General features: G+C 41.6%; 1 protein-coding gene across 1 annotated transcript in view; it reads right to left on the bottom strand.

Annotated features, from left to right (window-relative positions):
- Positions 1 to 1,254: 1,254 nt before the first annotated feature.
- necab3 (N-terminal EF-hand calcium binding protein 3) overlaps positions 1,255 to 14,741 on the bottom strand; it is a 38,292-nt gene continuing 24,805 nt past the window's right edge. Inside the window, exons 8-13 of the mRNA XM_070959324.1 lie at positions 11,388 to 11,467; positions 9,370 to 9,423; positions 5,955 to 6,067; positions 5,407 to 5,484; positions 4,812 to 4,903; positions 1,255 to 2,358 (exon numbers count right to left, since the gene is read on the bottom strand). Coding sequence (XP_070815425.1) covers positions 2,330 to 2,358; positions 4,812 to 4,903; positions 5,407 to 5,484; positions 5,955 to 6,067; positions 9,370 to 9,423; positions 11,388 to 11,467 — 446 coding nt within the window. The 3' untranslated portion in view covers positions 1,255 to 2,329. The remainder of the gene's footprint in view (positions 2,359 to 4,811; positions 4,904 to 5,406; positions 5,485 to 5,954; positions 6,068 to 9,369; positions 9,424 to 11,387; positions 11,468 to 14,741) is intronic.

The raw sequence follows: 14,741 nt of genomic DNA, 5'->3' as shown, positions 1-14,741 counted from the left end.
TTGCTGTAACTAAGACTCTCCTCTCCAGTTTTGGTAATAGATGCAAAGGCGACACTTGGCACTCAGTGTTTCGAGGAACAGATGAGGAACAGGAGGTGTGAGTCCACATCCTCAGAGCCTCATCTCCATGGATGTCCCCACTGCCACTACATATTCATTCGGCCTTAGCAGCGGACAGCCTGCCTGACAGGAGGCCAAAGATGAGAGGGCATCAAACCTCAATTAATCGCCTGCTCGTGCATGTGTGAGCATTTGTAAATTTGGAACGAACAATTTCAGCAATGATGTGCTTCGGTCAATAACAACGTACTTCAATACTATTCAGAGAACTACTCCAATTGTAAAAGGAAACATGCATGCGGACCTCCGTTGAGCTCTCTGTGCAGCTTTAGTTCAGTTCACGATACACTGGATGCATGCAGAATCTCAAGTCCAGGTTCGTGTGCTGCAGTGCACTGCTGTGACATTTGTATTGCAACACTGGAGAAATAAGAGCCTGCATTTGTATGAAGGTGTAGCGCAGTGGGCTCCCAACCTGGGATTCAAAATCCCTACAAGGGGATTGCTGGCGTAGTAGTAAAGAGAAACATAATTCTGCAACACAAATATATATTTTTTAGTTTTACCTCCTGAGGCCCTCTGATATCACAGTTTGATTGGACCGCTGATAACTCATACAGCCTGTAACGAGGCCACAAGTGCCCACTGTTGGGAACCACTGGAGCAATGCAGCCTGTGACTAGCACTCAGAAATTCATCCTGCTCACACAGTTGAATAGACTTGGTCAGGGAGGTGTGTCGATGATAAAAAAAAATAAAATTTCAAGCACTGTGGGGATTTGCAGCTCCAATGAATAGAATTATTGATAGAAATAGAGTGACAAGTTTCTTTGATCTCTAATTGTGAGCCAGACTTCAGGCTATTTTTTTCCTCAGATTTCTTATTGGATTTCTACGTCTCACTCCAATTAAGTTCAAACTCGTCTGGTATATGCTGCCAACTCAGATACAATGCTGAATCCAGCTGACTTTTTCTTTTTTTTTTTTGTATTACCACTGGATTAAATGACTGCGTCTATATTAGCAGCTGCTTGTGATGTGCCCACGAAGAAATATCTCAGACTCTTGAGTCTGAGCTGCTGAAGCTCTGATAAACATGTTAATTCCTGACACCACAGTGTGGAGAGATAAGTAAGCAACTCTATGGATCTAGACATACATAATGCATGTGCCAATACTGAATATTCAGAGGCATTTTCACGTGTTGAAACAAACAATTAGCTTTAATGGTTTTATTAAAGCTGCGTTTCAGTTTGTTTACAGTCAGTGGAGTACATTACTGAACTAAAACACAACAGAAATATGAACATATCTGACGTATCTGCTCCATATGTACAGATGAGATAAAGTCTACCATGATCAAAATAAATACATTATACATTAACTATATTTTCTCTTTATAACTTGATATAATGAAATCTCCCCACAGAGTGTTAATTCCCTTATTAACGCACATTTTTAGAGTTACTGTCACACCTGAGACAGAGTGTGTCACAGATTGAAGACTGAGGAGATATAACTAATATACTCTAGCAACAGATAGATGTCAGGGCAGGTGTAGCTTTTTTTTTTTTTTTTTTTGGCATTATGCGCACATGACGGCAGGCCAGCTGAATGAAAGAAAAACAGTGGTACAGTATCTTACAGCATATACAGATTTAAAGGAACAGTTCCTGAAAAGCTCTTGGTCACGGTCATCAGCATGCATGTTTAGGTCGCAGCAGCTCTTCATCTCCTCATCCTCTCTGCTTTTTCCTCCTTTTTAATTGTATTCAACAGTAAACAACTCATCAAAGACACAAAATAACTACTGGCATGGCAGTTTTCATTCCAATTGGATTTGCTCTAGTAGCCTACACTCGTATCTGTTCGGTTGCTCTCCAGTGGCATAATATCAGGCAAACACTGCAAGAGAGACGAGGCAGAAGTGAGAGTTATGAAAAAAATCATTAAAATGGCTTTTGCATTGCACAGAATCAAGTCTATAGATTGGCTATAGGGTGCGACTATCCCTTTAGATATAAGCAGCACAATAATGAGCAGTCGAGGACAGAGGGACATTAAAAGATGCTGCTGGAGAATGCTGGATGACGCCATTGTCTCCGTCTCTTGTTGCTTTCAAACACATGGATGCCTTTTGAATTCCTCTGTGTGTTTGTATGTGTACTTGTGTGTGTGTATGTGTGTGTGGGTGGGTGGGTTGATGCGACAGTGTGTCTTTGTCCGTGTGACAGTGTAGGCAGTAGATGTGACATTCTGGATTCAGCAGTTAGTTGTTAGTCATGATCCACCAGGAAGCTGCGGAAACACACATACAGAGAGGGAGCGTTAGGTCACCACACACCCATCTAACTCGGATGATTCCTAAGGGAAGCGTCAAGGTCCATTTAAAAGTCATTAATGTGATTTTAGGTTTCATTACGCTCCTTTTTTTTTCCAATCCATCAGCTAAACATTTCATCAGTGAAATTGCACGTGTAAATGATTTACGTCATTTGGGGATTGTGGTAATTAAAATTATTTAACCACAGGAAAATCACAGCTTCATAGCTGCTGGACATAAGGTCCTAAGGTTGCATACATATTGTTCTGCTGTTTTTAAACCGACCACATCTCAGGACATTCACTTATTAACTTTTTCACAGGAAAATTAACGAGACAAACCTCCCATGAGGACTAAAACTGCTGAGTAAAAACAATTAAATGATTCTTTTGGTGTCATATTTTCAAATAAGTTTTACTTTTTGCTTATGATTTCTTTTTATTTTGAGTTTAGCCACATACTGGTACTATCTATCCAGGCTTATTTTAATTAGCTTTCATTTACGGTTTTGTTGTAGATTAATCACACACACACACGCACACACACACGCACACACACTGAATTTCTGCAGTTATCCTCAAAAAGCAACACATTCTTGGACTCTTTCGCAAGGTTTCTGTACTGCCTGTTTACACCTGCATTTAAAAGTGACCCACATCTGACTCCTTTGTTCCTTTTGGTTATGTCTTAAACATTCGCCATGCACACATGCGAGCCAAAGATGAGGATGTAAACAACCACGTTCAGTAACCTAGCAACGAGCACAACCCGTGCAGCCCACACAGCTAATTCACCATCTCTAATGGACGCAAAGAGGCAGGAATGATAATTAATGCAAGTCCTTTCTGAAGCATATCTAGGGGCCCGCAAGAAGTTAATCAAATGTCAAGATGAGAGAGAGAGGAGTCATGATTGTAGCCCGGTCTGCAGTGATTCATGCTACGCCGCCATGTGTTGATCCTGCTGAGGAGTCGATGGCGTGATGACGACAAAATAAGATGTGTGCGTCACATGGGGGCCACTTTTCCAAGTATTTATTTCCACATTCAAATGTGTTCAAAAGAAGGCAACAACATATTCGATATGAAGTTTTCTACGCTGTTTACACCTCTCTAATACACACATGGAGTATCTGATCTGTGCCGTGTGAGCAAAACATCAGAATCGACTCCCTTTCAACAGACAGTGTGAACGTAGCCCAGAGTGTTTGGAGAAAATATCCCCATTTGGATATTTGTTTGTTTAGAAACATCCAATATTTGCACAGCAAGTGTCTGATTCGAAAACATGTTCTACCTTTAGGCTCAATAGCCAAATTCACAAAGTGAGTTCTTGTCATAAGGCCCAGAAATTCTGGATGCACCCCCAATTTCCACAGATGGGGGGTTTTAGTACATCTTACCATGCCATAATAGATCCAGGCCTAATGTACTAATGCAATTAACAGCTGAATGTGACACACACTCTGCAATTATGCAATTATCACATTAACAAATCTTATTTTTTTAGTCAGCCGGTAGCTGATGTGGGAAAAGGTCCGGGGGGGGGGGGGGGGGGGGGGGGGGGTGCAGTGTGTTCACACCAGAACAGACAAAAGTCCACTCAGAGAAGTCTTTCAGTCTGAATTAAAAATAACAAAAACAAAGCACTTGAATTTTGAGCATTGACTGTTGATGCACACTAATTATCCCTCAATGCAATGCAGAGAGGAAACGTAGGAGCAACACACACACACACACACACACACACACACACACACACACACACACACACACACACACACACACAACAGATGGAAAATCACAGAAAATATTAAATATTTGTCAAAAAAGCATAATTTCCTCTTACAGCAATACTGTTGAGGAGATTATTTCCTGATAGACTACCTGCAGAAACACTGTGACCATTGCAAATGTCATCTGGCCGACACTGGACGATCGCTTGCTGATAGCCGCATATGGATATTTACAGTTTGCATCATGGCCTATGATGACCAAAGAGAACATTTCAAAGCCGTGTGATGTGTGGTGGATGCGAACACGTCCCTGATGCTTGTGTCATGCTCAGTTCTACAACCCAGCCAGGCTATTTTTCTTAAGACATTCTTCAAAAGACTTGGAATTGCTGTTGACACAGGGGAGAAAAGCTCTGTGTGAGTGACCGAGCACCGTATGATCACAAACCGCTCTGAAGCCGCAGGAGAGATGACAGATCACAGAGGCAATGAGCAACTGAGCAGATGGGAACGTATGAATTCCTCTCAGCACCCGAGGAGTTTGGGTCTAATGTGCCGTCGCTGAGCCAAAACTGCTGCAAACCCTGTTCGGTTTGCAGCACTGGTTTTCTACCACGTTCTCACTCATGCCATTTAATGTTTGTTAACACTGTAGACACACGCGAATACACTCACAGACACACGTGTACAAACCTGGGAGCAACATAGTCGAAACTACTTCAGCATCCTGCAACATGTCAATGATGCAGCGCTGGAAATCTTTACTGTCGTTGGACTGCAGGTAGCTACAGAGACGGACAATGAAGAAGGAAAATACAGGTGAAAACAGAAATTAGAGTTCAGCAAAATTAAATGTCCATTAGTGTTTCTGTTGCAGACGAGAGTTTGACACGGGAGCTATTCTGTATTCAAAAATGGCAAATATTTTGAAGATAGCAAACAATCTTTCAAAGATAAAAATGTCCAAAGTTTGGATTGAAAATCTTTATTTTTTTTTAACAAACACAGCATGTCTGTTCCAAAAGGCAGATGAATATATTCATTGATACGCGTGTGGCATAGATACCATTTAAAGCATTTAAGCTACATCCATGTGTGTGCGTGTATATGTGTGTTTCTGTGTGTGAGAGAACTGAGAGGTGGGCCATCTGCTCATCTTCACTGGTGGGGAACATTTCCATCAAAAAGTTAAGAGTGCCAAACAGTCTGCCAATATCTGACACACACGCACGCACAACAACCACAACACACACGCACACGCACACACACACACACAAACCATACTGACCTCATCCAGGAGATGCGGTCTTGCCAGAACTCATACATTATGTAACACGACTTTCCCGGGAGCTTCTGAACGGACACACTGACAGCAGGACAGAGATGAAAAGTAGAGTGGGGCAAGAGAGGGATGCAAAGTGAAAGAGAGTTTGCGAGGATAAATTACACAAAAAAGTTTGAATCTTTTCCCAAGATGTCAGAACGAGACAGCGAGGCAGCAATGATTCTTGCGAGACAGCAGACAGCGTTAAAAGCCCAGATTTGGGCAGTGGCAGCGTCGCTTTGTGGAAACATTCAGTTGTTATTGAAATGGTAATTTTCAATCAAGCTGCTCACAGTTTGGGGTCACATAAAAGCTGCTTTAATGTCCAAGGATAATAGATGTTAAAATGCAAATGGAGATTTTTCATTAAGTGCAGCTAATATCCTTCCCCCCTCAGTTTATTCATGGACATCACTTTTGGCTTTTTCAAACCTCTGATTCAGCTTTGCCTCAATGTTGCAGAGCCTGACGCAGTGTTTAAAAGGTATCTGGCTTTGCCTGAAGACACTCACTGCAGGTTGTCAGAGTGGGCTGAGGTGGCGTCGATGTAGCCCTTCAGAACTTTCCTGAAGTTGTCCAGATTTTCATCAGTCACCGACATCTGCCTCTGGACCAGCAGGATGTTCTGTCGGCGATGAGAAACAAGATGAGATGACGCATGAAACGACTGGCTGGTGTGTGTGCGTGTGTGTGTGTGAGGACGCATCAAGCTCACGTCGCCCCCTGAGGTCCAGGCATGAGTGCATCTATTGTCAAGATGGATCCGTTTGAAGCATTTGATGAGGAACTGATCATAACTCCCAGAAGGCACGTATCTCACAATCACTAAGAGCGGATGAGATATAAATAAACGTGGTTATGTCTGTTATGTCACGTGGTTTTTAGCTCCTGCTTAAGGCTCATTTTTCAGTATATTCAGTTTTATTTGTCACTGCGGATGAAAGCCTGAGTGGAAACAGCTGCACAAAGTGAGACAGGGGCACTAACTGTAAAGTAATTAAGTGAAATTTGATGATTTTTCCTAAATTCTACATTATTATTACATAAAAGATTTCTGACACTTTACCTGCACTGTAATAACTCTGTTGCCATGATACCTCATCAGTGTCTTTCAGAGTACTTTGTCACTTTCTTCATAAAATACACTGACAGCAGCACAGCGACCTCACAGTAAGTCAGTGTCACAAGTTATTTTTCATATCAGCTCTTTTTGTTCACTGGTGCACGCTCTTTCTCCCACTTATCATCTAAATGTACAGTGAAAATGTTACATAAAACTTAAGTCTCTCACAGTCACCTGTTTTCCATATCAATCCATGGACCTCATGACAGAGGAAAAGAAAAGAAACTTTCAAACAGAATACTTTTTTTTTCTTCCCCTTTATAAATCAATATGCCCAGATAGCGAGCAACATCCCTGCAGCTCGCAGCGATTCAGCATCGTCCACAGGGAAACCGGGCTTGAACTGAGGTCCTCCGCCTGGCGTCTGGCCTCCCAGTGCACCATGTCAACCTGCTGTCCTCTTTACTTTCTCAACAGTCTAATGCCAGAGTGAGTCACTGCTGCAGCTATCAAGTGAATCTTCTCTTATGGCATCTTTTATGGCCACCTTTTCCACAGACTTGAAGAGTCGGTTCATCTGCATTTCTATAATGGACTATATTGGACAACGTCTCACACCCACTTCATGATGTGCTGGTCAGTCACAGGAGTACGTTCAGTGGGAGACTCATACCACCAAAACTCAGGACTGAACGATACAGGAAATCATTCCTGCCTGTGGCCATCAACCTGTACAACTCCTCCCTCTGAATGGCCCTGGGACTTCACTGTCACTGTCTGTTCTGTTGTATATCTATTTCAGTTTTTGCACATTCAACATTCAGTACATAGTACATAGTAATTCTAATATATATTTTACATCTCAATTTTGCACATCCAATTGTATTGCGGTACATTTTATATTGTTGTACATTCATTGAGTGGATATTTCTGTATATTTGTATATTTCTTATTTACATATGTCCTTAGTATTAATATTCTGTTTCTTTTATATTGCCTTTATATATATATTCCTTCTCGTCCTTCTTTCTAATTTTTATTCTAATCTATAATTCTGTTTTGCATGGAGCACTGCTAAAAACAATTTCCCCTCGGGGATAAATAAAGTAATTCTGATTCTGATTTCAACAAGGCATATTTTTGGATGTATGTGGCATGTTTGGGTTAAGTTTTGTCACCGCCTCAGTACTTTTACTTCATGATGCTCTTCATGATGCTCATCACATTGAAACATTGAACAGGCATCACGAGGAAGCGCTGTCACTGAACTACTGTCTACCAAAAAACACTACAGATGAAAACTGCCTGTCTGTCTTTGAGGCAGATGTTTTGCAAGTGGATACATCAAAGCCTCAGCTCATAAAATCAAAATAATCCGCACGACCAGACTCCATTGAAAGTGAGTGAGAAAATATGCATTTCTGGGATTAAAATACCATTTATAATTTATACTGCGCATGGGAAAGGGATTCATCCACGGAAACTGCTGCCTTTTTAGATTTGGTTTCTAAAGTTTTATTCTGGATGTCTTCTTCTAAAATCCATAAAGAAAGACAGACAAAGAAACCTTACTATTTCTACAGTTTTACCTTTCTCCACCAGCAAGGGAACATATGAAATCAGACATTAACTTCACTATTACTGTTATAAATGCTTTGATATAACTGTCACCATAGTTACCCCTAACTATAGGTCACATTCTCACCTGTCTGTGGGTGTTTTCACACAATCTCTACCTTTCAAGGAGATCATGAGTCAGTAATTTCTTTTGTCCACATCAGAACATGTCAAATATACTCAGACACCAAATTAAGCCCGACTCTTGTTTCAAGGTGAGCCTTGTGAACAGAAACTTCACATTTCACAGTTCGAGACTTGTCATATATTGATTTTCAAGGCTGCAACGAGGTAGAATGAGCACGCACGAGCCCACAAAACAGACCCTAAACTTGCTGGTACAGGCTGTTCTGGTATCATTTCATTTGGGAAAGGATGAGCTGCTTGGCGTCGAGAATGAGGACGGTGAACAAACTGGATGAGTGAAATGCGTTTTTGGAGAGAATGATTGCTGAGTGCAGCCGAAAAAGAGCTTCAATAATATCTTGTCAGCTTTTTCGAACATACTGCAACTACAGGAGATGTCGCAATCAGAGGTGGAGTGAAAAGAGGACACGGAGGGTGCTGCTGGAGGAAAAGAAGTCAAACATGCAGTTAGAGATGCATACTGTAGCCACTGTCAAATGTTTTGAATAAAATAATCCTATTTAGCGTCAGAGTGGTACAACAACGTGCACTGCTTGTATTTTATGTAGGGATATCCAAGATTAATGCCAGATGAAGAAGAGTTCGGTTCCTTTTTAAAAAATGAAAATGTAAACGCACTCTTTTAAATCACCAATTATCCATTAAAGTGAATCTCATTAGTTTGTATTCTACTTGATTTGCACACTGAGGCACAATCAATGCAATCAAGCTACTGTCTACCAAAGACAGAGTTATGATAACTCGCCTCAAGCAGAGAAGTGTTGCGTTTCAGCATGACAATGGGAAGGTTTCTGCATATAGTTTGACCTTGAGAGTTGTGAAATGCGAGTTTGGATTAGAATATCTGACATGAGGCCTTGTAAACTACGTCCAGTTTCCTGTGTGAGTGTGTGGCTGAGTAACATCACGATCCTGGAACATGTCATATTAAAATATAGTGTTGTAATGACCAAGCTGTTTACACCCTGTGTGTGGCAGCCAGTGTTAAATCCACGTACCACAAACTGTTTACAGCCATTATCATGGCAGAAAATTATGAATTCTCAATAAACAAAGTGGTCAGCGTTCCAGGTGACATTCTGATATCAGTGCTGACTTACAGACTTGTACGTGCTGGCCAGGGTGTCCTCTTTCAGTGGCTCCAACTTTGGACCCTGAGACAAGAGGGTAACAAATATGAGAACAAGCTCTAACTCTGTTACACATCTGGGTAAGAAAGATCAGTGATGGGCATAAATAATTAACCGCTGAATCCATCAATCAGCAAGAATAGAAAAATGCCTCTGTGCAACCTGCTCACTTGAATCTGTTTCATAAACTTTTTATATTTTCTGATTTAATCAACATGTTCTTTTGAGACTCAGAGAGATTGTTGAGTTTATACATACTCCACTTACCTTTTATTGCATTGCATAGTTATGCACAGATGTCACATAATGATAAAACTACCACTGGCTTTAGCAAACACACACTGTAATTCGCACCTGTGCACAAATTGCACCTGTTTGCAGGCTGCAGACAAAATGCGGTACAGTAAAGTGGTGAAGTAAATAGACTAAGTATGTGAATCATAGCTGTTGCTGTGATGTAGTTTTTTCTGCTCTGCTGGTATTTAATATCTGAAGTTTTTGTGTGTTTGAGTTTTTCAGAGTTGTCGTATAAAGGTTACATCCATTCAGTCAATAATGCCAACCTGGGGCTAAAAATGTAATAGCAGAGTAACGCAATGATGAGATAAAGTCAGAGCCACGCTACAGAGATTTAAAGAAAAACTGGTGGAAAACATGTCGTTCACTACACTTCTATCTATCTGTAGGATGTATACAATATGCAGTCCATACAGATGTGATGAATAATGAAATAGAACGTAATAAAACAGAATGAGCTTTCCATCTTAAAGGTTATGGCTCCTATGTGTATGTATGTGTCTGTAAGTGTGTGTGGTGTGTGTGTGTGTGTGTGTGTGTGTGTGTGTGTGTGTGTGTGTGTGTGTGTGTGTGCGCGTGTACATACAGGGAAAATACCCTTTGAGGCAGAAAGCTCATTCTGTTGTATTTGAGAGAGCAGAGAAGGGAGCGGGATGGGCAGAGGATGTGTGTGAAGGAGCTGGTGTTGAGGTGTGGGGATAGATATTGCACTCCGCATCCTGCAGGTTATGAATTGCTTTTATATTGCAGTCTGAGTCCCTCTGGGTTGTCAAAACCGGGGACTAGAGGGAGGTGAATGCTGGGAGAGAGACTGTAAGGAGGGGAAAGAAATGATGGGAATAACGGGAGCTAATGAAGAGAAAAGAAGAGAGAGAGAATGAGAAGGAGCAGAAGATGGAGCAGGAGCGCGTGAAAGAGGCTTTGAGACGTGGTCGTGAGAACGGGTCATAGGATACATAAAGAGAGATGAGAGGTGACTGCTCTGACAGATGCACAGATTTGCAAGGCTCCTCTTAGAAGAACATTGTTTTTTACATGCTGTGAGTGCACACACCCTTTGTTCTGAATGACGCCATCAGTGCAAAGTTGAACAGAAATTCACAACATGTAACATGATAGATGGTTTTTGAAGACTTAAATGACTGAAAATACACAATGTGTCTCTTCAAGCAGGCACATCGGGGCTGAAACCATTCAAGCACTAAGCTGACACCTTGTACCAGGCATACAATGATGAAAACACAACACCAAAACAGTCCAGAGAAAGCCTCGCGGGCAGGTTTAAAGACATTGCTGTTGAGATACAGACAGTCTGCAGTGCTGTTTGTGTAGCCCAATTGTGTGCTTCTCATTATTCTTAACATTCAAATATTCTGTGCTCCCGAACTAATGCAGGAGGCTGTCTTTTATTTACTAATGAAAATGTTTTTAAAAGGTCTGTGACAGCATGGCAAGCAGCCCACGCAGCCTTAGCTATTTTGTTATTTCCTATCAGCCCATTACTTCAACAAAGTTCATACATTTAATGTTGACACTTGCTACATTCTGTATTCGTTTTCATGGGAACATCATCGCGATCACCGGCGAGTTAAAATATTAAAGCTCTCTGTTCATATGTCTTCAGCCTTTAGGATTTGTTTTCATGACTACATTCAATTCCACTTCAAAATATACAGGAGGAAGGTTCGTACCTGACACTCCAGTTTATCCAGCAGGAGCTGCAGCCTGTTGATTTGAGAGCACCAGTTCTCTCCGTCTTCCATGTTCACACCTGCAGACAGAATGACCAAAAACATGTCAATCCCAGTTCCACTGTGCATACGAAGTGTGGCAGCACTAGTGCATACAGCAGTCTACGTTTTATGGGACTGATATATAGAGTTTCCTTTCTGCGTTTAATGATTTTGTTGATGTCTAGAGGTCCCATTTAGTCATGTCCAAACAGGTTTCCATCAGCTGACAAAGGCACACAGAGGGCAACGCTGGGGTGGTTTCAGTCCAACGGTTCATTCCTTTTCAATGCAGGCTCTATACTTGATGTTCAGGTTATCAATACCAGTGAAGAGGAATTAAATGAGGCTCAACATAGAGTAGCTATCTCTAGAAAACGTCAATATGATCTTTGTCGGTGTAAAAAGCCCCCAGAGAGACCTGACAGCCTGCCCTAATTATGCACAATGCTAATGAATCTTAACATAAGTTCAATCAGGAACACCATCTTTATGCTTCTCATTCATTCACATCTCTCTTTCTCTCTCCCTCCTCTCCCACTTAATTCATTGTAACCTGAGTATGGATTTTTTATGCTTTCAGTTAAGCCAAACTGATTTTATCTCCACCAGACAGTCATATGTCAGCTGTCATTTAAGCGCAAATCGCCCCGAATGTTAAATGTTTGCATTGCCTTTATTAGTTTCTTGTAGTAGCAATCTGAAACGTCTCATCTCAGCTTAGTCTCCTGCTCACTGTATCTGCTGCAGACAACACCCTCATCGTCATCATGAAGTCTCTGGCTAATACCATCCAAGCTGTCTATGCACGCCTGCAGTCCCCAGAGAACGCTTCAGCTCCCACAGCATCATCAGCGTCCCTCGTCGATGCCAGGCCTCGTGTTGCAGCCTGCTTCTATGTTCAGCAGCACTTCACATCCAAGCCACTCACCACTCTCAGATCTCAACATCCTCAAGCAGCAAATATCTTCTCTCAGGTCAAAGTGTCATCGATGACAAAGATTTCAAAAATCATTCCCCTGAGTGCGACAAACGTCAGTCCTATTGTGCAGAGTCCTGCATCCTTGGTGGCATGATCTGGTCTGTCTATTCAAAGAGAAGGCAAGACCTGATTCCTACATTTCACTGACAAGTGATCTGAATCCTAATATGGAAGGAACATTGTGCATCGGTAGGTTATTCCCAATCATTATCCAGGAGCCAATTTCTACCCAGGATTCTTTTACAGCACCAAAACTGTCGCGGGGCGGCACGGTGGCACAGCAGGTGGTGCACGTGCCTCGCAGCAAGAAGGTCGCCGGTTCGATCCCCGGGTCGGGCGGGGGCCTTTCTGTGTGAAGTTTGCATGTTCTTCTCTCCAGGCTCTCCGGCTTCCTCCCACAGACCAAAAACATGCTCATCAGGTTGATTGGTGACTCTTGCCCTTAGGTGTGAGTGTGAGCGTGAATGGTTGTTTGTCTGTACATGTTGCCCTGCAATCGACTGGCGACCGGTTTAGAATGTACCCCGCCTCCCGCCTGTTGACAGCTGGGATAGGCTCCAGCCGCCCCGCAACCCCGAAAGGAATAGTCGGGTATAGACGATGGATGGATGGATGGAAAACCGACATAGTTCAAAATCTAATGCAACACTACTCCTCAGCTCTAAATGTTTGCATCAACCAGTCTTCACACCTTGTGTTTGTAACACATTTTGGGTCATGCTACATTTTTATTACAGTTTTAAGTTCCACGGGGCTTTGTGCAAAATGAAATATTGTTTCCATTTTCCCAGCGTCCACCTAACATTCCAGGAATACATTTCTGTAAATCCTATAAGAGTGTCAGGATCTTGATTTACCTCAACTACAAGCAATCAGAACAATTACCATAAATTCTGTAATAGCAGCAGCGACCTCAAGTACAAGGGTAACAGGCATTTATTTGATGGCATTTCTATTAGAGACAGGCCTGTATTTTGACATTCCTCTGTCTGATAAGGATATTTGCTCCTGTTGAGCATGAAACATAATTTGTTTGCCATCCTCTATAGTGTTTCTTATGTTGTCAACTTAATTGTTTCAGCCATGAAGTACTTTGAGTTGCTCCACCCTCGTTTTTCCCCAGCCACATTGAGATCGACCTTCATTTGAAAACCAGGGTTCATTTTACCACCTATAGTCAATATAAGGAGTCAAGACAGATGCCTCAAACCCCTAGGTATCTCACTTGTGTCCTTCTATAGAAGGATTCCTCCTTGTCCTCTTCTCTCCATGAAATCATTACTCATCCAGTCAAGGTCACTGTGGATCATCTGACCGCATTCAGCAGCTTGGGTCATTGCTGACCTCAACACCAAAACATCTCATGTCATGTCGATGTCTCAAGGGTCTAAATGTGAAGGTGCTTGCTCTGAATATGGGGCTTGCACAGATTCTCTAACATATAATTCATATAACTCTTGATTGAATTTTGGTTTCACAGCTGTCTGCTCACCGTGACCTGATTTTATTTTCCTTTTATTTCCAGTCACAGCTGACCTTAGTCATATTGATTAATTCAGATCATTGATGACTATATTATGTGCATCTCCTCATTACAGGCACTATAGATACCCTAATTTAGGTATCCAGTCGTTGCTGACAGTGGGCATATTAGGTCAGCGGTAATTATTACATATTCATCGCTTTCCGCTATCACTTCATACTCAATGCATTCTGTTAATTGCTCCTATTCTCTGTTCTGCTAATTGCTCTATTCATTGTATTCTGCTAATAACCTCACATCATTTTTTTTTGGCTAATTGCTTATATTCATCATATTCTGGATAGGCCATCATATTCATCGTAATCTGCAATTGTTGCTTCAAATTCATTGTATTCTCTTATTACTACATATTCACTGCTTTCTGGCAGTTGCTCATACTCACTGTATTCTGGTCAGATGTTTCATATTTGCTACAGTGGTGATGTGTGGTTTTCTTCTCTACTATCTTGCTGCTTGCTGTCTCCAGTGTTTCCAGTCATGGCGACCTCTCCATTACGTTCTCACATCCTGGTCATTAAATTAATTCAGATCTTGCCAACAACACACATCCTTTGGTCATTGTAGGGTATAGGTACCCTAATTTAATATTAAGTCACTGCTGACAAGTGGATGCTAATTCTCATTCTTTTAATTGCTGCATTGTCACTGCAGTCTGCTAATGGCTATGTTTTTATTGCTTTTGGCAATATTCTTTCCTTGTCATACTCATTTGGTAAGTGCAATAGGGGTCGCAAACCATTTTTCTATCAAGGGTCTATTCAGTTTCAAGGGCCATACAAAACTATAGAAC

This window comes from Chaetodon trifascialis, chromosome 3 (genome assembly GCF_039877785.1).
Source record: "Chaetodon trifascialis isolate fChaTrf1 chromosome 3, fChaTrf1.hap1, whole genome shotgun sequence".
Taxonomy (NCBI): domain Eukaryota; kingdom Metazoa; phylum Chordata; class Actinopteri; order Chaetodontiformes; family Chaetodontidae; genus Chaetodon; species Chaetodon trifascialis.
Note: the sequence above shows the minus strand (reverse complement) of the source record. Positions and strands in the feature narration are given on the sequence as shown.